The following is a 27,766-nucleotide window of genomic DNA, read 5'->3' on the forward strand; positions in this document are numbered from 1 at the left end:
AACAAACAAATCTGAGCTGTTTTATTTATGAGTTATTGGCCCAACAGTAGACTTGAAAGAAACCTGTGTGAGACTTGGCAAAAAACTGTGGATATAATGGATAAGTCTGTGCATGATCTGCGGACACTTTGAGGTAAGCAAACGCAAGAAATTCAGATTTAAAACATGCTAAAGTGGCCCCAAGTTGATAACTGTATGAGGAGCAAGCCTCCCAGACTTCTACAATTTAATAATAATAATAATTTAGGATGGTTTGGGGCTTGCTCGCTGCTGCCAGGTTGGTTGTTGAGTATCCTGACTGTTTTTTTTTTTTCTTGCGTGTGGTATCATTGTTGACGCGAGGTTGTTTTTTGAACATGCCAATGCGGACACGATTTCCCCTGATGAGTTATGACTTCAGACGCGATGCGTGTGTGGAGTCCGCGTGATATGTGCGTAAGATAGGCTTCTCATGTGTTTGGAGATCCGCGCTCCGAGACGAGCGCAAGCGCCCCAAGGGAAAAAAAGGGACCCCCCGAAAATATTGGCATAGTTCGAACACTGAGTGTAGGCACTGGGTCTAAACAACAAATAGTTTACAATGTCTGGGTAGCAAACAGATGGCAGAATTGGTGTCCGGTCTTCCTTATGTTTCCATTCTCCCTTCATATGGGTCAAACCCATCAATCACAGCCAGTTTCTCCACATACCGTGCCCTTTCTGCAGCTGGTAATGTACTCACATAACCCGAATTATCAGCCATCGTGTCACTTTACTCTCGCTCGTACTTTGTTTTATATTGTGAGTGCATGTACTTGGTCTTCCAATATGGCGCCTAACAAACTCTCGCGGTGCGGTGACGTCATGTGAAAGGGGTCTATAATTCAAATGCATATTGCAAATGTATGACAAGGTCTACCATAAAAACAATTATACCACCGGAAAGAGCTTGTTTTCATTAGTAAAGGCACAAAATATGAAGTTGGTACCCTAAACCAAACTATAAATATTAAGGTATCAAGTACGGCATGTTTTACGATAGACGGAAATGCTGTTTTAAGGCATATTACAATACAATTACAAACCTACAGTGTAGGAAAAATAACAAGCTTAAAAATACTTTATTTGAAGAGCTTAAACAGTGTTTTGATTTGCTTTTCCACATCAGATGGAAGTTTATACTGCCTGACAGTTGATGTAAGTGGGGCATCAATGATTTTCATGACATGCACCGGAGGGCCCCAACAGTTATCCCCTCTCCTGGGCCAGCTGTAAGTCTGAGAGGGACCATGAGGATGCATAAATGTGACTTGTACATCTTGTTCCTCCTCTGATAATGCACGAATGTTGCCTATCCACCACTGTCTGTCATATAAACATACAAGGCCATTATTTAAAAATGTTCTGTTTCCGGTCCACCGGCCGGGTGAGTGCCGTTTGTGCGGTTTAAATTTTTTTTTTAACGCCGGTTTTTCGACATTTTTTTCGGGTTCGTAAATCTAAAATCGAACTTGACATTTACGCATTCCCAGGGCTTTCCACTAAGACTCATACTAGCCAGCCATGACAAATAAGTAGCCAGCCGGGGGGAGTAAACACAAAATAAACTCCTGTGCATGCAGTTCCCAGGATTAAATGTATTTTCCACAGACCATTTATTTATTCACTTTACTCAAATACAAAGTAAAATGGCAGTAAATCTTCTTTCTTTTCTTGCGTATTGCATCATGAGGCGTTCCTGGCTTGTAAATCTCTTATTTTCGGTGCATGACACATTCACGCAGCTGAGCATGCTATGAATTAACAACGACAACGGTCTGCAGTGGGGCGACACAATTACACACTCAGCCAACATTTCTCCATTTGTGTATGAAAATACACTCCAACCACTCAGTTTGGCTTCATTTACAACCAACGGTGTCTTTTGATGCCAGCACGTAACTGAACGAGAGAAGACTGGTTTACCGGAGACAAAATAAGCGTCATCTCTGCTTCTGTTCCCTCCGACACACTACTGCCTCCGCCGAGTGCGCGCACACACACCGCATGTCGGGGCCGCGGATGAGTTACTCTCCCTCGATCAACGAAGTCGGCGGGGAATTTGTGGTTATTATCGGTACAAACAGCGCGAATCACAACTTAAATGAGTGCGGTTCAGTTTGACATTATTGTCAGTCCGTGAGATAAACATTTAATTTTATTAAAATTGAAAATTAATATTTAGAGCCTGTGGGCTACAAAAATAATAGTCATTAAAGTAGCCGGCTGGATTTAATCGTGTAGTCGGCTGTATGGCCGGCAGCCGGCGCTTGTGGAAAGCCCTGCATTCCGCGCAGAATATAGAACTGAATCAGCTCTGCGCATGCGCCGTGCGGCACAAAAAAATGGCAGCCACCATGAAGGAAGGAGATCCGGAGTTTTCAAACATTTGCTGAAGTGTGAAATCGCAAAATGGTATTCTAGCGAACAACAAAATAGTAAAGATTCAGAAAAACAAATCATTCAGTGATCATTTTAATAGTGTAATTTCATCCGAACTCGGCCTAACGCTCGATTTAGAACTACAAAAAGTCCGTGTGTCGGACATTTTAAGTACCTTTGTAAAAGTTTTGCAAATGTTGCAGTCAGCATTTAAAATGCTAACTTAAAGTTTTTGTACAAGTTTCAGTTGATTAAACCGTCATATTTTATTAAATGTGTCTGCTTTTGTAATAAAAAAGTACTGAAAGAAAAAGCAAACACAGCATTGCGATTTCTTATCCATCCATATATATAAAATAAAATAATAATAAAAAAAATCCCTCCCTCCCGACTGAAAATTTTTTTTTGCTCACCCGGTGGACAGGAAATGGATTTTTTTTTAAGGATGGCCCAACATATTTACCAGGAATTGTATCTGCCAGAGAGACTGCTGGTTTAACAGGGGTTTTATGCGTTACTTGTGGCCGGTTCCCACTCATATCCACAGTGAAGCTAGAACCACCTGACACCCTGCTGACCTGCAGCTGGTTTGGACATGATTTGGACATGGTTGTCTCCTGTTCCAGGAATAGTAGCTGACCTTCTAAATCTAGTCTCCAGTGCTTTTCCACTCTCCATAACTTCCCCTGTACCAACCCAGATGAAATGGATGTTCTTGATATGTTTTTCTGCCCACGAAAAACAGATCAGACGGGGTTGGTATGTGATCATTCGTGACTGCCTGTAAGCTAGCTCGAGCTGCTGACCGCTTTACAGTGCCTCCAGTACCATCACAGGCTGATTTACCATGAGCAGTGGCAAAGAAATGCCATTCTGCCAAAAGTCCATGCATGCATTTTCACTGATAAAAGGTAAAAGGCTCATTAAATAATCAGATAAACTGAGACGATCACATTCTGAAGCAAATTAAAAAAATCTCATACCGGTAACTTAAGCACACAATACAAGTTACATGTATTAATCTAAATGCAGGTAAATAACGAATGATGTTTTGTATCCGAATGAGAGTCGGAGTTTACCTGTCTGTGTTCTCGCTTCTTGAAGGCCGACCTTGTGGCCGATTTCTTTTGAAACAATCTAACTTTCAGTCCTCTGTTCATTCACTTCTTCCATGTAAGGGCGAGATGGCAGCAATATCCAGTTTAGAAATCAGACGGCTGCTTCACTCATTCACTATTGCTTCTCTTCATACTGTGTACTCCGCAATTATATGGAATCAACTTTGTGCCAATATGTTCATATAATACTTTTGAAATATCAAACAAAAACGACAAATCAAAATACAAAAAAAGAAAAAAAAGTCAATTTTTTTTTAGACTGGCAAACAAATTATTCGTGTAATCATGCAAAATATCAGTCTATTACTCTTCAGAAACCTTTTATTTTTGTTCCACGTCTTTCTCAGTTTTGCTTGGCGTAATTTATTTTGGTTGCGATTCCAGCTTTCTCGTTTGCGCTCCCTGACTTTTTGCTTGCAGTTTTGGCACAAACTTCACGTGTGGGTGGGCTGTCCAGGAATGCATTCCCATTGGCTAACTTGTGTTTGACTGACAGCTACACTCAGCCATTCCCTACTCGGATTCTGGCGGACTGTTTGACGAGTGACCGATCCATTGACGGTAAACAAGGATCGAGTGGACTTCAGTGGCGACTATGATATTGAATTTACACTTTGTTGAATTAATTCAATATCATAGTCGCCACTGAAGTCCACTCCATCCTTGTTTACCGTCAATGGATCGGTCATTCGTCAAACAGTCCGCCAGAATCCGAGTAGGGAATGGCTGAGCGGAGCTGTCAGTTAAACACAAGTTAGCCAATGGGAATGCGTTCCTGGACAGCCCACCCGCACGTGAAGTTTGTGCCAAAACTGCAAGCAAAAAGTCAGGGAGCGCAAACGAGAAAGCTGGAATCGCAACCAAAATAAATTACGCCAAGCAAAACTGAGAAAGACGTGGAACAAAAATAAAAGGTTTCTGAAGAGTAATAGACTGATATTTTGCACGATTACACAAATAATTTGTTTGCCAGTCTAAAAAAATTGACTTTTTTCTTTTTTTGTATTTTGATTTGTCGTTTTTGTTTGATATTTCAAAAGTATTGTATGAACATTTTGGCACAAAATTGATTCCATACCATTACTGCTCGGCTCAGGCAATTACTAAAACCCGGGACGGAACGGGATGTCACCGGTTTTAGCAACAACTGCAGGGAGGTCACTGCCCGAGCGATAATATGTCACGTCATGCCCCATGCCGTTCCATCTCAGGTTTTATCAACAACCCTCGGCTAACTCGGGGAGGGCTGGTGCAACTGAACTCTCTTTCCTTTTAAAAAAAAACTTGTAGTTTTCTGTAATTGTTGGTACTACACCCTCTTTCAATACGGGCTTATAGCCAACGCTCCTCAACAGATCAGAGGTCTCGTACGAGTCTTCGGTAAAATGTGCAGAGCAGAGGAGAGCCCACTTCATAGGCGCCCAATGTGCCCGTGAACTTCTTGCAAAACGCATCCAAATCTTTGCAGTTTGAACATCCTTGGGCCATGAATGCAACGTAAATCCACCTTCTGTCGTGTTGCTGCACCGGCCAGCAACACATCTCCGTGGCATGGCGATAAATTAGCTCAAAATGGAGGATCGGAGTTGCAGTCAGCTCTATGTTTTTAGTATAGCGGAAATGGTGATGAAACTGATAGACTTCCTGCTGTGACGTTACGGACGTCAAGGTCATTCGCTCGGACCGCTACCGATATGAATCACTTTAATTGTAAAAATTACTGTTTTAGATTTATTGTTAAAACTATTCCTGTGCCGTTCTTGAGGTCTCCAGGCGTTTATAAGCGAAAGTGAGGCCATGGTTCTGCGTGTCTGCTTTAAGTTAACGTGCTGAATTTAATTCCTCTTCTCAGCCAGGTAACATGACCCGTGCTGGGATTTGTAGGCAGAGCTAAACTAGTGCACAGCACTGATTGGTCAAACACAGTTGCTACAGAATCGTCCGGATTAAACTGATAGAGATTTATGGGGGGGGTCCCTCTCCTCCCCCCTCCTGTCACCTGATCCAATGTTTGTTTTTTTTTGTTTGTTTTTTAATTAATTTTCATTTAATTTTTTTGTGCACTGCAGGGCATGAAACCCAACAGTGGTCCACACTATCTACTGCCCTTGATGCATGGTGTAGAATAAATATATATAATAACTGATTTTTGTGTAGGTGCAATTGGTAATTAAGTGATCAATCTCATTAAATCAGTCTCATTAAATCAGTCTCATTAATTAATACCGTTAATTTTGGTGCTTAATAATAAATTACCAAACAGCTAAATTATGGTATATTCCAAATTATTATGATCACTTGCCGTATTACACAACTCATATGCACCTTGGAATTCTTTTGAGATTGGATGGCTTCAAAAATATCGGTACAACGAATAAACACAGTTTCAATAATTGAATTTATTATAACTGCTGTACATTCAATAAAGTCAGCAGATATATACATATAAGCAAGAATAAATGTGTGTGTGTGTGAGAGAGAGTGATGTGTGAGAGTGATTGGAATCTTATCTGAGGTATGTTTGTGTGTGTGTGTGTGTGTGTGTGTGTGTGTGTGTGTGTTATCTGAGGTGTGGGGGTCGTGACCACGTGTTTCTAAGTAGAACAAAAGAGTTAGCTTTGGTTGCTAGCTAAGATGTGTTTGTGTCCACGTGGTGGAGACAAAGATTAGCCTTGTGTTGCTAGCTAAGGCCAAAGAGTTCTACCTCATGGGGTTAAGAACAAAAGGGGTGTGTGGCCTAAACAAAGACTAGCCTGGATAGCTAACCCCACTAGCTTATAGCACTACTAAATCCACTGAAATCTTGATGAGGTCAAAATATGTGTAATGATGGAATTAAAGTGTTAGAAAGGAAAAGAGAGCATGCAAAACCTATTTATTAAAACAACTGAGAGATCAAAACAAAATAGAACAATCATCAATTCAACACGCTGCGTGTCTACAGTGTAAACAATTAAACCGTTCCGGAGTTTAAATTCACCCTCCTTAATAAAACTAATTCCTAAGACTAGTCTTTTTGCCCAAATGCCAATCTTACTTCAGTATCTCGCCTCTACGCAAGATTATGAGATGTTCTGAGACTTTTGGAGTTTCACAGTCGTGGAGGCCTCCGTGAAGCGCAGAGAATTTCTTGGTCCGACGCGTGGTCGCTCGTGATGAAAAGAAGTCTCTGATCAAACAATGTGCACAGCACTTTGTTAGAAGGAAGCCGGTCGCTTCTAACTCTAAATTAACTGCTTGGGCTGCAGTCGTACGTACTTATAAGGAACAAATGAAACCGGTTATATCTCAATCTGAATCAAAATTGCGCGATTCTAGAGTTTACCGTGGCCAAAGGTAAATAAGAGAAAGGCGCTAAATTCTGATTCTTGCCAGAAAGACGTCTTTATCTGGGTTGCTTGGCGGAGCGGATCTCTTTGTGCCTGCAGACGGCTGGTCCAGACGGAAAAGAGAGAGAGCGGAAACGTGTTCAGTTACTTATGGCTTCACAGAGGAAGTGACGTAGGTGATCCCGCCCAGGCGTGACGTAGGTCAACGCGGAAGTTGGTTGATGGGAAATGTAGTTAAAAGAGACTGTGACTGGCTGTACCTACATTTGTTTTAAATGTGTGATCAAGCTTGCACTCAAAATTCTCCATGGTCAACACAGAACTAAAGTATTGGCGCCCCAGACTCTCTTTTGCCTTTTAAACTACTGTAAATGTATCAGTTAAACGGAACATTTGATCCAAAGTCCGGACGTTTTGGAAAAAGCGGATACGCTAAAGACACCCTCTGGACCCTCATTTTAAATCTGACTGAGTAAAACAGAAGGTCTTGTTTGTCAGAGGGGAGTCCTGGGAGGATAAGATGCAGTTTGTCCATGTTTAATTTGTGCTCTCTGCGTACGCAGGTATCACAATGAAGCACATGCTGATTCGTCTGAGCCGCTGGGCCACGCTGAGCCGCAGCGCTCACTCTGCGATACGCTCGTCGTCGACGGCGACGGCTCACGCCAAGCATGACCAGAGAGCGCTCTCACCTGAGGAGGTCTTCTCACGAGAGGAGCGATACGGAGCTCACAACTACCACCCGCTACCCGTCGCCCTGCACAGAGGAAAAGGTGAGATGTCCGCACGTCACTGAGATTGAGATATAACGAACGCTGTCCTCACTGCTCAATTATTTCTTTACTGTGGCCAAGACGTTCATTTCTATGATTGAGTTATGCATGAAAGGGTTGATTATTTTTCATGCATGACCAGGAACTGGGTGTAAACTTCACAACGTGTGAGTGAACTGACCGTCTTTTAAAGCTAAACACAACCCAGAAAGTAAACCCCTTTATACTGGCATAATATCCACACAAGACATGTTCGAGTGTTCACTTGTTCATATTTGTACAAACGGCGTCCCTGGGCGCTGAGGTCTCACTCTGTCTGAGGTTCAAGTGTCGCGCTCCGAGTACACGGCGTCACGGACTCCAAATATGACTTGCCGCAACTGAGATCTAGTGGATACGTGTCGCTTCTAAATTGTTGTTGTAAACAAACCTGAAGATGCCGAGTGTCCAGCATTGGGTGTAAAAATAAACCCCGATCATTGATCCTTTTATGTGATTTGCTTGTTTGCTTTTCTCAGTGAATAAAAAGCAATCTGTTTTGACGGCAAGAATCGCACTGCTATGGCAACGGGGTTGTTTACTAGTTTCTGTGTCAGTGCTGCGCATGTGTCATCTCGCCGAGTGAGATTTAAATTTCATAAAAGCGAAGTCTGTTGATCTGGCAGATTTTGTCGGCAGTAAAAATCACACGGCTACGGAAAATTTCCGATTAGATTTTTTTTTTTGGAATTAGACGTCTGTATTTGTTGCTTTATAGCACAGTGAAGGTTTTTTTTTTTTCTCCTCTCCTCTGTGTTTAACTCTGCTGAAGCAGTGAACACACACAGAGAGAGCAAGAGAGCGAGAGCAGTAGCGCCTGGGGAGTTGTTGTTATTTATTTATTTATTTTTTAAAGAATTGGAAGCCTTTATTTGATGGCTCCGTGTTGGTAAGGGAAACGGCGTACTAGTGATCTGGTTGCGGCAGAGCTGGGCATTTATCCATTTTAAAAGTTATTATAAAGGTGTTTTTTTTTTTTTTACTTTAATTTTTATTGAAAATTTTTCTTTACAAAGGAGGAACAACTCAATAATAAATTACAACAAGTAAAAACACGTTCAGAAATACAACAAATGGGAGTCTCTTTACGTATAATCTGTCCATATTCTTTTTTCTTTTCCTTAATCAAGTTTTTTAGTTTTGTCGTTGTTCAGTGATAAATATTGTCCATCTCTTCCATTTCTCTTTGAATTGGGCTTCCTGTAGCCTCAGGCGGTGTATCATTTTTTCCATTGTGTATATTTCCTCAACCAGGTGAGTCCATTGATCTTGAGTGGGGGTGTCTTCCCTTCCCCATTTCTTCGTGATGGCTTTCTTAGCTGCTGTTAGTAATATTTTTTACCAGGTATCTATCTTTCGGTCTAATATTTTCTTCACATAGGTTACACAAATACAATACTGTACAAGTCATTGGAATCTTATATCCAAGAATTTGCAACAATGCATCGTGTACCATTTTCCAAAACAATCTGATTTTATCACATTTCCAGAAAACGTGCGAGTGATCCACATTCATTACTCCACAGCCTCTCCAACAAGGCATATTTTTGTTCACCTGTTTACTCTTGACTTTGGGTGAGATAAAAAAACGTACCAGATTTTTCCAGGAGAACTCCCTCCAGATCCGTGAATTGGTGGATGTGTGGTGTATCTTCCACATCTTTAACCACTCTTCTTCTGTGATTTTTATCTTAAATTCTGATTCCCATTTTTCTTTTATGTATTTGGTTGAGTGCTTATTTGATATTAATTTTTTATATAACCCGGAAACAATTCTAATTTTGTTTTCTTTGTATATATTGATTACGAGTTGGATCACACCATGCACTTCTCCGGAGGGGTCCATCCTGATCTCTTTCAGAAAGTAATCTCTAAGTTGTAGGTACCTATAGAATTCCTGTTTATCCAAATCAAATTTTTCCTTCATATTTTGGAAACTCTCCAGCTGCCCGTTCTTCACTAGCACACACCACGCTGTGATTCCCTTGGTTGTCCACCACTTAAACCCTTTATCATATCTAGCTGGTTTGAATTTGCTATCATATGCTATCCATTTTAATGAATTAGCATCTTTTTGAATCTTGTATTTTTTTATTATGCTGAACCATAATTTTAGTGTAAACTTCGTTATTGGGTTTATTTGGTTTTTAATCACCTTGTATGTGTCTTCATCTCCTATAATACTCTGTACTGGGTATTCTCCAAGCTGTGTTTCCAACTCTTTCCACTTTGCAGTGTAATCTGGTTTGCACCATCCAACCATATACCTCAGCTGGGCTGCATAGTAGTATGCTTTCAGATTGGGAAGTCCCATCCCACCTTCTTCTTTTGGCAGCTGGAGAGTCTCCAATCTTATTCTAGGCCTTTTTCCACCCCAAACAAACCTTGAAATTATTCTATTCCAGCTCATAAACTGAGACTGTGGGACCTCTACTGGTAAGGATTGGAACAGGTATAAAAGCCTTGGCAAAACATTCGTCCTGATTATCTGGATTCGTGAGCTTAGATCCAGTGTTAATGTGGACCATCTTTCAATATCTTTTTGTATTTCCTGATTTATCTTACCATAGTTTGATTTATATAGTTTAGATAATCCTTTCATGATTGTGACCCCCAAATATTCAATTCCCTTACGTTTCCAGTCAAGTTTAAATAATTCTTGGATCTCTTTAGGTGGGCTATAGTTAAGTGCTAATATCTGTGTCTTTGCAACATTTATTTTATATCCTGATAGGTGTCCAAATGTTTCTAAAAGTTTCATCAATTGAGGTAATGATTCATTTGGGCGTTCGAGGTAGGTTATGACGTCATCTGCGAAAAGTCCTATTTTTTGTTCTACGCCATTCACCACCACTCCTTTAATCTCTTGTTCCTGTCTTATAGCCTGTGCTAGCGGCTCTATAAAAATGGCAAATAGAGTGGGTGATAGACAGCATCCTTGTCTTGTTGATCTCTGTAGTCTAATTTTGTCTGTCAGGCTCCCATTGACTTTAATTCTTGCAGTTGGTTGTTGATAGAGTGTCTTTATGCACTGTATTGATTTATTATTAAAGCCAAATCTCCCTAACACTTTATATAGAAATTTCCAGTTGACAGAATCGAAAGCTTTCTCTGCATCAATACTTACTAATACAGTGCTCTTTTTGTCTTTTCTTGCTTGTTCCACTACGTGTAGTGTTCTTCTAATGTTGTCATGGGTCTGGCGCCCTCTTATAAATCCTGTTTGATCTTCCTCTATTATTTCTGATATAAAGGAGTTCAGCCGTTTAGAGATTATAGTTGTATATATTTTATAGTCAACATTTAATATTGAGATTGGTCTATAGCTTGCACAGTGTTCTTTGTCTTTTCCTTGTTTCGGTATGACTGTAATTATTGCCTCAGACCATGATGGGGGTATTTTATTGTTTTGGAGAGTCCAATTGAAAGAGGCAAGGAGTAGTGGTGACAGCTCTTCTCCAAACATCCTATACCACTCTGCTGGGTATCCATCGCTCCCTGGTGATTTATTGTTTTTCAATGTATTTATTGCTTCTTTTACTTCCTCCAGTGTAATCTCTGCTGTTAATTTATCATTTTGTATAAGTCCAATTGAGGGTAAGTCTAACGTTTCTAGGAATGCAATCATATCATTCTCATCTGCAGATGCAGGTTGTGTATATAGGTCTTGATAATATCTTTGGAAGATATCCTCAATACCATCCGGGGTAGACACTGTCTCACCTGTATGAGGATCTTTAATTTTGCATATATTACTAATTGCTTGCTGTTTTCTTATACGCTTTGCCAGTATTTTTGTGGCCTTTGAGCCTACTTCATGGTAGCCCAGTTTAAAATATTTATTCTTTTTTTCAATTTCGTCCAGAAGTATGTCATTAATTTTTGTTTTTGTATCTTTAATTTGTTGACTTATCTTGGGGTCATTAGTATATTGATATTCCTGTTCCAATACTCTTAACCTTTCATTGTACATTTTATAAGCCTCCATTTTAGCTCTTTTTGCATGTGCAGTTTCAGCTATCAGTTTTCCTCTGATGACTGCCTTCATGGCATCCCAGAAAATCGTTGGGTCTACAGTGCCATTGTTATTTTCCTCTATATATCTTTCAATTTCTGTTTTTACCTTCTTCTTTGTTTGGTCATTATTCAGAATTCCCAGATTAAGTCTCCATACTGTCTGCCGTCTTCTATTGTTTAAGTTTATTGTTAAATAGAGTGGGTTATGGTCTGACACGTCTGCGCCCCCTATCCTGCATTCTCGGACCATATGGTTGTCCTCTACATTCATAAAAAAATAATCTATCCTTGAGTGGACTTTATGTGCTGCGGAATAATGCGTGAAGTCTTTTTCCAGGGGGTGTAGATTCCTCCAAACATCAATCATTCCCATCTCCTTCAAGGATATGTTTATGAATCTTGTCAGATGCATTCTATTCTTTTTGAGACTAGTTGTATCTATTCTGTGGTCTCTAATAACATTTAGGTCTCCCCCACAAACCAGAATACCTCCTGTTTCTGCTGTGATATCATCAAATAGACATCTAAAAAAGGATTTGTCACTTTCTGGAGGTGCATATATGTTTACTAGTGTTAGCAGTTCATTCTCCACTCTTCCTTTTACTATAATGTATCTTCCTTCCTTATCCCTGCATTCCTTCTCAAGGTCAAATTTAGTTGAATTTGGTATTAGTATCACTACTCCTCTTCTACATCCCCTTGCTGGCTACACTTTTTCCTTTCACCTGTCAGAGGCAGTAGACTGTGTTACACAGTAAGCTATATTGCAAGAGCCTTTAATTCTCTGACTACACCTGTAAATTTATTTAACAAAATGATATTGAATCATGCTCTAACTTGACCGTTGGTGTGAGTGTGAATGGTTGTTTGTCTCTGTGTTAGCCCTGCGATAACCTGGCGACTTGTCCAGGGTGTACCCCGCCTCTCACCCATAGTCAAGCTCCAGCTTGCCTGCGACCCTGTAGAACAGGATAAGTAGCCACAGATATGGGATGGATATTTAATCATAGCTCCAGGCAAAATTTTTGACATTAACAGTGAGCAGGGGTGATTTTCTTAGAGCTGGAAACTCTTTTTCAAATAAATACTTTTTCATCCAGCCATAGCAAATACATATGCCTCAAGGGGCATATACACAGGAAGAAACTGTGAAATGGCAATGAAACTCAGCAACTGGTAGTGATGACAAGCTAAATAACCATTGGCAACACGAAGTGGGCAGGTACCGAGTTAAACTGATCTCATCTTTGAGGCGACTATGAATAGGAGCAAAGGATACTGTTGACTGACCAGTAAACATACAAGAGGGATACCTTGGCAACCAGAGCCTTGAATGTCCACTAACAACCAACTGTCCACTACAAAGCAATGAGCAATGAGTGAATCATTTCCTGTATGTATGTACGCTCCTTCATATGTCAATCAACTGCTGTAGTAATTAAGGATTTTAACATGATGAGACATCATAAAACAATTCATGGTCAAAGCAAAGAATATTCAGAGGAAGAAAGTGCAGAGAAACTGAAGTAACCAGAAGCAATCCTGGAAGAAGCAGCTTATCACAGCAAACAGGGAGCAGCCCAGCAAACACACAACGTATATACGACGTAGTGGTTAGGTAGTGGTTTGGTAATGTCAGGGAAATACGTCGTCGTTACGTAGTAGGCCGTCCTAATAGTCGTGCCAATACGTAACGACAACATAGTGGTAATACGTAATGACAACGTAGTGGTAATACCTAACGACAACATAGTGATAATACGTAACGACAGCGTAGTGGTAATACGTAACGACAGCGTAGTGGTAATACGTAACGACAACGTAGTGGTAATACGTAACGACGACGTAGTGGTAATACGTGACGACAACGTAGTGGTAATACCTAACGACAACATAGTGGTAATACGTAATGACAACATAGTGGTAATACCTAACGACAACATAGTGATAATACATAACGACAACGTAGTGGTAATACGTAACGACAGCGTAGTGGTAATACGTAATGACAACGTAGTGGTAATACGTGACGACAACGTAATAGTAATACGTAATGACAACGTAGTGGTAATACCTAATGACAACGTAGTGGTAATACCTAACAACAATGTAGTGGCAATACCTAATGACAACGTAGTGCAGAGAAACTGAAGTAGCCAGAAGCAATCCTGGAAGAAGCAGCTTTTTATCACAGCAAACAGGGAGCAGAACATTATTTGAGTTAATAAGTGCCAATGCTTCCAACAACTGAGCATCTAATGCCGCTTTTCCACTACCAATGCGGCTGAGTTGGGCTGAGCCGTGCCGTGCTGAGTTGGGCTGAGTCGAGCTGAGCAGGGCTGTTGGAGTTGCATTTCGACTACAACCGTGCTGAACCGTGCTGGCTGGAAGTGGGTGGACACATTGGGTGGAGTTAGCGAAAGTGGGTGGACGTCACGTGATGTCGTTAGGCGGCGCAAACAGTGACATCAGTGATCTTTTAAGCGGTAGTCTCACGACCCGGATAGTAAACAATAAACATGGAATCATTAGTGTTGCTGGTCTTGGTGCTGTGGCTTGTTGTCACCGACAATGCCAACAGATACTGGCAAGAGCGTATAGATGAGGCGAGGCGCATAAGGCTTCATAATTCTCGCGTAATTCGTAATTCTTCTTCTTCCGGATTTACGGTGTTTACAGATCCCAGCGTGCTCGCGGGGCGTGTGTGGGCATGTGAGGACACTCCTCCTCACCAATCAGTGCACAGGGGAGTGTCTCCTCACGCCCCTAGCCCCACTCGGCTCGGTTTGGCTCGCTTCAGCCCTACTCCAAAACCGTGCGAGTTTTGGGTGCTGAGCAGGGCTGAAGCGAGCTGAGTCGTGCTGCTCTGAGGTAGTCGAAACGCGAGCCGTGTCGGGCTGAAGTGAGCTGAAAAAGGGTAGTGGAAAAGGGCCATAAAACCTTTAGTGAATTCTTGAAAGAGTCCTTCCCAAAAGTGGATTTGCAACCAACCATGGTGCAGCCCAGGGTGCTGTAATTCCTACAGCATTCAGCCAATTTAGATGCAAATACCCTCAAATTAAAGCTGAAAGTCACAGTCACCTCACAGCAAGAAGGTTCTGGGTTTGAGCACAGTTCAAAGGTTAACGTGGTGCCCTTGAGCAAGGCACCTAACCCCCATCTGCTCCCTGGGTGCTGTATCATAGCTGCCCACTGCTCTGGGCATGTGTGTGTGCTCATTGGACTCATTGGCACGTGGACTTTCATTCAGCCAATTTAGATGCAAATACCCTCAAATTAAAGCTGAAAGTCTGCAGTTCCACACCATTATACTGAGGTAGACATTTATGATTTATGGACCTGACTGTATGTGCTTGGATTTTTTCCCCAATATTTGGTGACTGGCTGTTAGGTATTTTGATCCGGTCCATTTTGGCCCCTTTTGATAAAATTTGGACACCCCTTCTCAAAACACTACTCCTATTGGGGCATTGTAGCAACACTCCCACTCTGAGATTTTAATCAAAATTTTGAGACATTGTCAGAATTTTGTCTTTGGTTGTCTCTAGTCATGACAGCACTAAATCAGCCATGGTAATTTTGTCACATTATATGTTATAAAACCACCAAACTCGTGCCCAAAGAATTATTTTATGATGTGCAATTTTTGTTTGCAACAGCAAAATCTGGCTGAGAATCCGACAGTGTAAACCTGGCTTTAAAATATATTATTCAGTAACTACTAACTGCGGCATGGTGGTGTAGTGGTTAGCACTGTCGCCTCACAGCAAGAAGGTTCTGGGTTTGAGCCTAGTGGCCGACGAGGGCCTTTCTGTGTGGAGTTTGCATGTTCTCCCCGTGTCTGCATGGGTTTCCTCCGGGTGCTCCGGTTTCCCTCACAGTCCAAAGACATGCAGGTTAGGCTAATTGGTGGCTCTAAATAGACCGTAGGTGTGAGTATGAGTGTGAATGGTTGTTTGTCTCTGTGTGTCAGCCCTGCGATGACCTGGTGACTTGTCCAGGGTGTACCCCACCTCTCGCCCATAGTCAGCTGGCATAGGCTCCAGGTTGCCTGCGACCCTGCACAGGATAAGTGGTTACAGATAATGGATGGATGGTAACTACTATTCTATAGGTGGCATGGCGGTGTCGTGGTTAGCACTGTCACCTCACAGCAAGAAGGTTCTGGGTTTGAGCACAGTTCAAAGGTTAACATGGTGCCCTTGAGCAAGGCACCTAACCCCCATCTGCTCCCTGGGTGCTGTATCATAGCTGCCCACTGCTCTGGGCATGTGTGTGTGCTCACTGCTTCAGATGGGTTAAACGCAGAGATGAATTTCACTGTGCTTAAGTGTACATGTGATTAAATAAGGTTGTTGTTGTTCTTCTATTCATTATAGTTAGAAGAGTGAGGAAAGAAAATCTGGATGTGTCTGAAAATCGTCTGCATTGCAGTTTTAGCCTCCAAAAAAAGACAAAGAGCATCTAAAACCTATGTAGCCAGAAAAGATGTGTGGAATTTCTATAAAGAGAGAGAAAAATATCTCAGCCAATGTAAATATACATTAAATGGATGTATTGTGTTTAAAAAAAAATTAACCCTTTAGCTGAAGAATGCACCAGACCTGGAGTGTAGAAATCATGGAGAGGAGATGTGGTGAATAGGAGGAGATTTTTTTTTAAACATTATTTTCTTTGACAACAATGGTCTTCTGTTTTCTGAAATGGTCTTCTGTTTTCTGAAATGGTCTTCTGTTTTCTGGTCTCATGGGTTCTTTGAGATGATGGTAAAAAAAGGAAATTGCAGGTAATTGAATAACATGATTGACTGCAGTTTCTAGTTGCTTACCATCACTTGGTTCAAAAGCAAACACAATATCCATGATAACCTTTGTTCTTGCAGCATGTGGAAGATATCCTGGAGTAAATTCAGTAATGAAGGCAGATATTAAGGTGCTTATTGTTTGAAGGATGAATGCAAAACTGTGCAATTAAAAATCCTCAGTCTTAGAGTCTGCTGGGCGTCATGAGGAATATCAGATAAAGGTCACCTACATAACTGATGCATTTAAAATGGAGGCTACATGACAGGGCTGTGTTAGCGAAGTGGGTTTTGTGGGTTAATACTATGATCTGGATACAATGCAAAACTTCATCTGAGTTACCTTGGCAACGGTGTCTGCTGCTGTGATTCGAAGTTATTTCAGTCCAGCTAAAAGCTGTCTTCTGCTGTAAAGATTCCCAATTAGTATACGCTCATGCCTCACATTCTTTACATGAACTATAAATGAACTTTAAATGAACTATAGTATAAGTTCCTGTAGCCAAATTTTTTAAGTTTATCATGTTCTGATTGTGACAAGTGGGTCTCCTGAAGAAAAATTATTTGTGCTTTTTCTTTTTTAAGTTTTGTCATGACCTTTTGTCTTTTAATTGGATTATTTAGACCATTTACATTCAACGACATTATTTTAATATTATTAGTCGTCATTTTGTTTTGCTATTATTTGTAGGTATACTCCCAAACATTTCTGAACAAAACACTCATGAACAATAAATACAACACCATGAACCAAAACAATGGTGACTTCAAACAGTGGGGTGAACTGTGCCCCGAGTCCCTGTTGGAGGGTGAAGGGGAAATCCTCATCTCTCATGGGGGCCCCTTCCTAGACTTGATTAGTTCCTAATTGAACTCTATAAGGTCTAGATGTGTCCAACTATTGAAAAGAAAACTGAACATCTCCTGGTCGGATATGATTATTATCAGTGTTGAAGTCTATGTTTTACTGCTACCTGTCTCCAGTGCATGTTCATGTTTTCCTGAGGCAGTCCTGTAGCTTCTCTCTGGCACGGTGCGCTGCTTCACGTGTCGTATCCTTTCCTCTGGCGCGCTGCCATTCCGGTGCTACGCGTGTCTTCTCCCTCGCCGCCGGTGTGCCGTCATCGCCCGGTGGGTCTGTGATGAATCCCCTTTCTCTCATAGCCTGCGCGGCTTCCACGGCGGTGTCGTATGTTTTCACTCCGTTGCTCCAGTGTATCCGTATTTTGGTCAGCGGCGTCTGGAAACGTATTTTGTTTTCTTTAAGCACCTTTTTAATGCCCACATATGACCTCCGTTTCTGGACGACTTCTGCAGGATAATCATGATCAAAAAAGATCTGCTTGTCTCCTACTTGTATTTTTCTCTTCCATGCCGTCTTCAAGATCATTTCTTTCGTCTCAAACTTGAGAAAGTTGATTATGATGGACCTGGGTGGTGCATTCGGGCTTGGTTTCTGTGCGAGCGCGCGGTGCGCTCTCTGGACGTGGAGCTCCGTTCCTTCAGGTAGCTGTAGCTCTGTTTTTAGCATCTGGTCTACATACTTGCTAGTGGAGTTTCCCTCCGTCTCCTCTGGAACGCCGAAAATGCGGATATTATTCCTTCTTGATCTCCCCTCGAGGTCGGTTACCTTTTCTTGCATCTGGCGTGTCCGTTCCAGCATTTCCATCATCACTTGTCCCGCGTCTACTTTCCACTCCTCCAGCTCTGCTATGCGCTCCTGAGCCTCGACCATTTCCGCCTTCTGTGTCCGTAGCTCGGTTATGTTGTCTGCTAGCTTGCGCTCAATTTCTTGTTGAAGAGTCGTGATTTCTTCTTTCATTTCTTTTTTCAACTCGTCTTTTAGCGTGATCAGTTCGTGTCGTATCTCTTGTTTAAGGTCTTTTATATCCTTGCTGATTGTAGCCAGCCCGACTCGCAGTGTCTCGTTGTGGTCTTGTCCCTCCATTTTCTTTGCTGCGTCGTCCTCGTGTTCGCTTTCTGAGGTCTCAGGTAGCTTTTCAGTTTCGGGTAGTTTCTCAACTTTTTCTTGTCTCTGATTAGTGTTTCCTGTTCTTCGGTTGCCTCTCCCACCCATAATATAACTTTCGGTCGTCGAGTTTAAGCCTTAGGGTGGTTTTTTTATGTCCGACTTGGGAGAGCAGTTAACTATACGTCTGTTCACTCGGCCATCTTCCCGGAAGTCATTATAAAGGTGTTTTTTAATTTAAACTTGCAAAGAACACATCTTGCCGTGATCCGCAAACGGAGTTTACTTTTGGGCTTTGTTTTCCTTTAAATACTTTGTTCGCAATCGACGTTGTTTCCGGTAGTGATCTGCCTCATTACGTATTCAGATTTCCAGCAGATGGGCAGGCATCGTGTGTGGGTTTTTTTTTAAATTATTATTATTATTTTTATTTATTTTTTTAAAGCAGTTGTCGCTTTGCAGCAGTTTCTTGTGTTTTGCCTCCAAATACTCCAGATTGCTGCTCTGCTGCTTTGGATGTTCAAACCGATCAAATCAAGAAAAAGACAAAAGGTGTTCTAGGATGCCAAAAGACCAAAAGAAGTCGTGCTCACTAGGGCTGGGAATCGATCCAGATTTCCTGGATCGATTCGATTCCGATTCATAAGGTCACGATCCGATTCGATATCGATTTACTTGGATATTGCTGGATTGTCACTTTAAAGTAAAAAAAACCCTGTCCCTATTGACAGGAACAGCTCCATATGTGTTTGTGCATGTAATTTAACACCAAATGCCTTCTCCAGTGCAGTTTGATTCGCCGCAGGTTTAGCTGAAACTGTGTCGGCGTGGCGCCTGGATAAGTGGTTGCGGAGATTGGTTGTATTGCCACTATATTTTACCTCTATGTGGCACAGTTTGCACACTGCTTTTGTTCTGTCGAGTTCGTCTCTGTCCTCGTAACGTTTGAATCCAAAGTAATGCCATACATCAGCTTTCAGGCCAGGCGGTGATTTTAGCTGTGCAGCTTCAGCCATCTCGCGTTCTTAAGTTTCGGTTTCGTTTGCCGGCATCCGTCGAGAAAATAGTGCCTATAGCCACCTGGAAGAGATCGATCCACACATTTTTGAATCGATCTCGTGTTTTTTGAACGTGAATCGATATCGGATCGTGGATCGATCTTTTGAACCCAGCCCTAGTGCTCACAGGCGAAAGAATGACAAATATCTCAAAGACACCATGACAGGGTTTCCCGCAGAAAATCAGTTAGTCCAGGTGGTGACCAGGGGGGAGGAGGCGTCACCCGGGGTGGGGGGCAGTGGCGGGGTTGGGCAGGCGGTGTCCTGTTTGGGCGACGTTGGCGAGATATCTGGATCACAGGGCCGACAACTTACTGAACTCTTTTTATAAATAAACAAAACAGTTAAAGTGCAATAACAAGATGTGCAAGTATTGTAGCGTGATGCAACTTCACGTAGTTGTCTGTAAACTCTGAAGGGGCACTGTTGAGTCTTGTGCAAGGTACAGCATACAATTGCACAACGTGCAAAACCACTTCTAGTCTGACACAACTTCAGATAGTTGTGTTCAGGTAGTTGTTCTGACTACTTATGGCACAGTCGGCAAGTAACGTCAGTACAGGCCATCCTCCTTGGTTTGGCAAAGAAAAGTTCAAGGGCCCTGTGGTAATGGAACTCTCCCACTAGTGGACCGTTTATGCTGATCCTCATGCAGGCTGTTTCTGAGATCGGTTTTGATGGAGGGAATGAACATTAGATTTTTAGGCACAAAATTCTGATAGGATCTGAGATTGTGAGATGATGATGATGATGATGATGATGGACTCTCCCTATTCATGGCCGAGAAGTCCATCTCATGATTTTACGCTGGACACGGGTATTGTGCGGGCCCATAGCAGACAGGAGGGACAGGTTTGGCAGGGCTCGAAATTAACTTTTTTTCTTTGTGTCCCCCAGTGGTCCCGAATTCTGTGTTGTATTGTCCTGAATGGAAGCAATAGTGTCCCCATTTTTTTCCTCTCTGAAATAACCAGTGGTTAATATTATCATATGAAGTTACTATTATATTTGTAACTATGCGATTTTGAACCCTTTATATCATTTTTACAATAAGCCACAAGACACAAGCGACACATGTCCTATACATCATCTACTTCAAAATTACAGTTATTGCATTTTCAGTTTATTAAACTTTGGCGATCTCACTGTATGAATAGATACCCGTTTATTTAAAGGGGCCAACTAGCTCATTCAGAAAATGTTTCAACTCCCTACATCTGCAGTACACTTTAGTTGAAAATAAGACCCCTTTTACGTTCATTTCATCTACTTATACCTTGAATATCTGTTGGCACTTATAAGGCCAACTTGTAATTTTCACTATTACCGTTATCCATTTTTATGAACTTTCCGTTATCCATTACCGTTATCCATTTTTATGAACTTTCCGTTATCCATTTTTATGAACTTTCGCTGCCGAAACGTGGGTGCAAATGTTAGTAACATCAGCATAGTGGCAGGTCCAAGCCTAGCTGTGCTGCTGACTGACTGAACTTTCTGAACTAGAAAGACACCAAGAAAACTCACTTATTCTGTTGAACGGTATCTTCCGTCAATATCATCCACATCATTCCTGTTGTATTTTATAACGTGTCTAACAGTGTTCATTAAGTTCATTCAGTTGCTAGCGTTGCCTGCAGACCAGGCGATGACACTTTGGATCCTGAAGGTCCCGGAGACGTTATGTCTGGGCTTTCAGTTTCTTCCCCGCGGTCGGTCCGCTTCAACCACTATAGCATTTTTGTTCTGGCAAGAGTCGGCGCAGCGTGTGCGCTAGCAATTCCATTCCAAGTCCATATAATGCGGACTCCGGCCGAAGATTCTAGAACAGAATGCGCTGCTCTGTAGCCTACGGATGCAGGTGCATCGAAAGTGTAGCTACTATGTATTTTTCGCTGTTAACGTTTTAAAATTAAAATTGACAAATTAGGTGAATGTCTACGTACGTGTTACGGCTTTGTAAATAATATTAATGTAGAACTTTTTTTCTAGATCTATTTTTTTCCATTGTCCCGGGATTGTCCCAGATATGATAATTTTGTGTCCGGATGACATTTTTTATGGTCCCCGGGACGTCGGGACACCGTTAGTTTCGAGCGCTGGTTTGGGTTAGGGATGGCGAAAACTAAAAAAAAAATCTTGACCGACCACCGAGCCTCATTAGCCGGTTAAAGTCGGTTAACCTATGAGTTTAAAATTCTAGAATTGGAATTATTAGAATCTATTCTAAATCTAACCGCGAGCATCTGCACATTCAGTCCCAGTCGCTGCCCTCCACTCACATTACCTTTTCTACAGCGCGAAACATTTAGTCAAACGCGGCACTGATGTCGAGGGGTTTGTACTGGAGCGGAGGACAAATGGCTCCAGCTTAGAGACAGTTTCAGTTGGCCATGATGGCGTTGAAAATCAAATCAAGTGCTAGAAGAAGTACATAACATTCAGTGATGGGAATAACAGCGTTAAAATAAAGGCTGTTATAACGCCGGGTGATCTAATTACAACCCCTGGCAAAAAGTCTGGAATCGCCAGTCTTGGATGAGCACTCATTCAGACGTTTTATTCTGTAGAACAAACTCAGATCACAAACATGATACAATAATAAAGTCATTCCAAAGTGCACCTTCTTGGCCTTCAGAAACACTAAAAGAAACGAAGAAAATACATTGTGATAGTCAGCAAATGTTACTTTTGGGCAATTCCATGTAAATGTCAACCTCACCATGCAAAAATAAAGCAACATGTTAAACATCAAAACCACTCCCAGAGATCTCACCTAGGCCTGTATTTTACAGATGTGAATAAGTTGAACCAATTTGTAACCAACCTAATATGTCACTGTCAGTCTTTCTTTCTTATAATGTAAAACCCAAGCTAAAACCAACTTTGATCATGTACAATTCTATATTATTGCCACAAGCCACAGAAATGTATGCTAAAATCCACAAAACAGCAAAACAATAGCCATCCTAAATATTATTTAAGAACTTTGATAGTTTTAGCTGATATTTAGAGAGTTTTTCAAAGGGTTATGGTGGTTAAATTGCTGATTTTCTAAACATATGCCATGTCTATTTCAGACGCGTCACATCCATAACGGAATTTCGTCACATCCATAACGCTGACTTTTCCTTCCGAAACTGCATGAAATACAAAATATTTTAAACAAAGATTTTTTAATATTCACCTTGGACCCCTCTATCAAACGGATATCTCCATTTCGACATTAGGTTTACAATTTCACAGAGTTTGATAAAAATGTACAGTCACCCAAGAAAAGTGATACTTTTTCTGTCACATCCATAACGCATCTTTTATTGGCATTTTCTGGCATGCCCTAAATGTACTATGGGAATTGTTCTTGTTCTATCACTTCTCCAGTATGGTACAGCCTTAAAATATGCAACACCTGTTTAAATACTGGGAGACAATAAAACATGCACTGGGTCATTTGTTGCCATTTCGAGTTCAAGTGTCACGTCCATAACGCTGGAATTGCTCTTTTATAGACCAAGCACAGGGGAAAAAACTATGGACTCACTCAATTCTGAGGAAAAAACTATGGAATCACTCAATTTTCAGGTAGAAAATAAGGACTCACCCAGTCAATTTCCTTTCCCTAAATTGACACCTGTCTCAGATTAGATCTGCTCGTTAGTCTGCAGTTAGAAACAGCGCAGTTATCACACCTTGGAGGGCTGCTGGACCAAGTGGATTGGCAAGAATCACGGCTCCAACAAGAGAGATGTCTCTTGAAACAAAAGAGAGGATTGTCAAACTTCTTAAAGAAGGTACCTCTTCACGCATGGTTGCCAAAGATGTGGGCTGTTCACAGTCAGCTGTATCTAAGATATGGACCAAGTACAAACAGCATGGGAAGGTTTTTAAAGCCAAGCGTACTGGTAGACCAAGGAAGACATCAAAGCGTCAAGACAAAAAACTTAAGGCCATATGTCTCGGAAACCGAAAAAGTACAACAAAACAAATGAAGCATAAATGGGAGGAAGCTGGAGTCAATGTACAAGTATGTGACCGAACCGTGAGAAATCGCCTAAAGGAAATGGGAACATCTAGGAAATCTAAAAGAAAACCATCATTGACACCTAAACAGAAAAGAACAAGACTACAATGGGCTAAGGAGAAGCAATCATGGACTGTGGATGACTGGATGAAAGTTATCTTCAGTGATGAATCACAAATCTGCATTGGACAAGGTGATGATGCTGGAACTTTTGTTTGGTGCCGTTCCAGTGAGATTTATGAAGAGGACTGCCTGAAGAAAACATCCAGATTTCCACAATCCTTGATGATATGGGGCTGCATGTCAGGCAAAGGCACTGGGGAGACGGCTGTGGTTACTTCTTCAATAAATGCACAGGTTTACATTGACATTTTGGACAGTTTTCTTATCCCTTCAATTGAAAAGATGTTTGGGGATGATGAAATAATTTTCCAAGATGACAATGCATCGTGCCATAGAGCAAAAACTGTGAAAGCATTCCTTGGTGAAAGACACATCCAGTCAATGTCATGGCCTGCAAATAGTCCAGATCTCAACCCAATAGAAAACTTCTGGTGGAAATTGAAAAAAATGGTCCACGACAAGGCTCCGGCCTGCAAAGCTGATCTGGCAACTGCAATCAAAGAGAGTTGGCACCAGACTGATGAAGAATACTGTTTGTCACTCAAGTCCATGCCTAAGAGACTGCAAGCCGTTATAAAAGCCAGAGGTGGTGCAACTGAGTACTAGTGATTAGGGCTGCACGGTTATGGAAAAAATGATAATCATGATTATCTTGATCAAAATTGTAATCGCGATTATTAATCACGATTATTCTTGATGTTAGGGAAATCACTTAAATTTTATTTCACTATATTCAAACAAACAATATGAACAGCTTTCAGTGCAGAATGAAATTTAAAAGAGAAATTCTGATTTCCAAATGACAAATAAATGAAATCTCGTCTCGTCTCGTCGTCTTCCGCTTTATCCGGGACCGGGTCGCGGAGGCAGCAGTCTAAGCAGGGAAGCCCAAACTTCCCTTTCCCCAGACACCTCGGCCAGCTCCTCGGGAAGAACACCGAGGCGTTCCCAGGCCAGCCGAGAGACATAGTCCCTCCAGCGTGTCCTGGGTCTTCCCCGGGGCCTCCTCCCGGGGGGACATGCCTGGAACACCTCCCCAGGGAGGCGTCCAGGAGGCATCCGAAAAAGATGCCCGAGCCACCTCAGCTGATTCCTCTCGATGTGGAGCAGCAGCGGCTCTACTCTGAGCTCCTCCCGAGTGACTGTGCTTCTCACCCTATCTCTAAGGGAGCGCCCAGCCACCCTGCGAAGGAAACTCATTTCGGCCGCTTGTATCCGCGATCTTGTCCTTTTGGTCATTACCCAAAGCTCATGACCATAGCTGAGAGTCGGAACGTAGATCGACCGGTAAATTGAGAGCTTCGCCTTTTGGCTCAGCTCCTTCTTCACCACGACGGACCGGTAAAGCGACCGCATCACTGCGGAGGCTGCACCGATCCGCCTGTCGATCTCACGCTCCATCCTTCCCTCACTCGTGAACAAGATCCCGAGATACTTAAACTCCTCCACTTGAGGCAGAACTTCTCCACCAACCTGGAGAGGGCAAGCCACCCTTTTCCGGTCGAGAACCATGGCCTCGGACTTGGAGGTGCTGATTCTCATCCCAGCCGCTTCACACTCGACTACAAACCGCCCCAGTGCATGCTGGAGGTCCTGGTTTGAAGAAGCCAACAGGACAACATCATCCGCAAAAAGCAGAGATGAAATCCTGTGGTTCCCAAACAGGATTCCTTCTGGCCCCTGGCTGCACCTAGAAATTCTGTCCATAAAAATTATGAACAGAACCGGTGACAAAGGGCAGCCCTGCCGGAGTCCAACATGCACTGGGAACAGGTCTGACTTACTGCCGGCAATGCGAACCAGACTCCTGCTCCGTTCGTACAGGGACCGGACAGCCCTTAGCAAAGAGCCCCAAACCCCATACTCCCGAAGCACCCCCCACAGAATACTACGGGGGACACGGTCGAATGCCTTCTCCAGATCCACAAAGCACATGTGGACTGGTTGGGCAAACTCCCATGAACCCTTGAGCACCCTATGAAGGGTATAGAGCTGGTCCAGTGTTCCGCGACCAGGACGAAAACCGCATTGTTCCTCCTGGATCCGAGGATAAATGAAATTTATCCAAGAAATTACCAAAGGATGAAGGAACTGAAAACTCAATTGCAACAATTACATAGCATTATACTGAGGCCTACAAGTTTTTAGCTAGAAAGACCAGCCTATCAACATGCTCTGGCTTTAAACATGAGCGAAGGCAGGTCACAGCATTGCCTCCAGTGCTAAATAGTCTGTTGTTCCGACATAGTTAGCTTTTCTCTCTCACCTCAATCTGCTACCTACTCTCACACTATCACCCCTTGAAGAAGATACCGCTGCACTGAAGCTCTGCGCACTTGGCCAGTGTTGCCAGATGCTGCTGACGTTTTCCAGCCCAAAATATGTTCAAAACCCGCCAAAATGCACTTAAAACCGCCCAATCTGGCAACACTGCACTTGGCTTGCTTGCTTATTTAGGCGGAGTAATGAAACCTTACATGCGTCGGTTCGCCCCCTAATGGTTTGGCGGAGTATTGGTCTAAAAGTGCTTGATCAGATATACAGCAGAGCTCGCATTTTAAATGGAAATAAATCGCGATTTTCATTTAATTTAATCGTGGCAGCCAAAATCACGATTTTCGGTTAAATTCGATTAATTGTGCAGCCCTACTAGTGATGTGTTTTGAATGTTTTTTTTTGTTTGTCTGTTTTTTTCATGATTCCATATTTTTTTCCCTGTGCTTGGTCTATAAAAGTAACATTTGCTGACTTCCACAATGCTTTTTCTTCATTTCTTTTAGTGTTTCTGAAGGCCAAGGAGGTGCACTTTGGAATGACTTTATTATTGTATCATGTTTGTGATCTTAGTTTGTTCTACAGAATAAAACGTCTGAATGAGTGCTCATCCAAGACTGGTGATTCCATACTTTTTGCCAGGGGTTGTAATTAGCTACAATCGTTAGAACGCCGTTACCAGTATCAACACGCCATTACTGCATGGTATTGAAGTTGCTCTGAAGCATACTGCTACGGACTAGGCACTTTTCTTCGAAGTGAGACACAGAGACCTCATACTGCAATTGTTTTCCAGCTACTGATATTACGGTTACATGGCTGCTAATTGTGCACAGCCATTGGGAATGGGATAGCTGGAGCTGAGCTGATTCGCCGCTAAGCTAATATAGCAACTGTCTGATGTTAAGTAACATCAGTGAGTAACCAGGTTTTAGTTCAGATCTTGTGTATTATTATTACGTTGACATTAATATTCACCAGACTAATCAACCATCGACTTCATTCATGCGCCGTGTTCTTGTTTCTTTGATAGTCAAGAATTTCCTTGATGTTACGTACCTGGTTAACATCGTAGTAAAATGTAATCCAACACTGAGACACTTCTTTCGCCGAGTAGCAGCTGTCTTCAACTGGGGCGGGAGGGCGGGACATGACTGAATGGGTGTTTCTGATTTGTCAGCTGTCGTCCTTATATCACATGACGTGCCCCAAGTGTTTACAACACAGGATTCCAGGTTCTCCGCTCCAAAATCGGCAGCTTCAAAACGATTTTTTTTTTTTTAACCGACAACCAAAAAAAATTAACCGGTTGACGTTGATTCGGTCAACCACCGGTCAAACGGTCATCGGTTAACATCCCTAGTTTGGGTAGAGCAGATGCAGCTCATCATATCCTGATGCCATTGCATTCATTATGTCTAATTGGGAATTGTCCTGATGGATGAGAAAATTAGTCAGTGACACATGCATGAACCTATAAAAACAACTTGTGGTAATGACTCGCCTTTAAAACTCCAGTGGTGATGAGAACTTTGAATGCCTGCCATTCCTGGAGAAGTGCCCTCTCGTTGATGACTGAAAACTGCTTGGCAAACATCTGAAGGTGGCCTATTGCCGCTTTTCCACTACAAACGCGGCTGAGTCGGGCTGAGCCGTGCCGTGCGGAGTCGGGCTGAGCGGGGCTGTTGGAGTTGCATTTCGACTACAACCGCGCTGAACCGTGCTGGCTGGAAGTGGGTGGACACATTGGGTGGAGTTAGCGAAAGTGGGTGGACTCACGTGATGTCGTTAAGCAGCGCAAACAGTGACATCAGTGATCTTTTAAGCGGTAGTCTCACAACCCG

The 27,766-nt window shown here is 42.2% G+C and overlaps 1 protein-coding gene across 3 annotated transcripts in view; it reads left to right on the top strand.

The window, feature by feature from the left end:
• The window catches only part of oat (ornithine aminotransferase), a 118,554-nt gene that overhangs the window by 45,409 nt on the left and 45,379 nt on the right, over positions 1-27,766 (top strand). For all 3 annotated transcript variants that reach the window (XM_060939213.1, XM_060939215.1, XM_060939214.1), the window contains exon 2: positions 7,411-7,620. In XM_060939213.1, coding sequence (XP_060795196.1) covers positions 7,419-7,620 — 202 coding nt within the window. In that variant the 5' untranslated portion in view covers positions 7,411-7,418. The remainder of the gene's footprint in view (positions 1-7,410; positions 7,621-27,766) is intronic.

The sequence above is a fragment of the Neoarius graeffei genome, chromosome 14 (genome assembly GCF_027579695.1).
Source record: "Neoarius graeffei isolate fNeoGra1 chromosome 14, fNeoGra1.pri, whole genome shotgun sequence".
In the NCBI taxonomy this organism is placed as follows: Eukaryota; Metazoa; Chordata; class Actinopteri; order Siluriformes; family Ariidae; genus Neoarius; species Neoarius graeffei.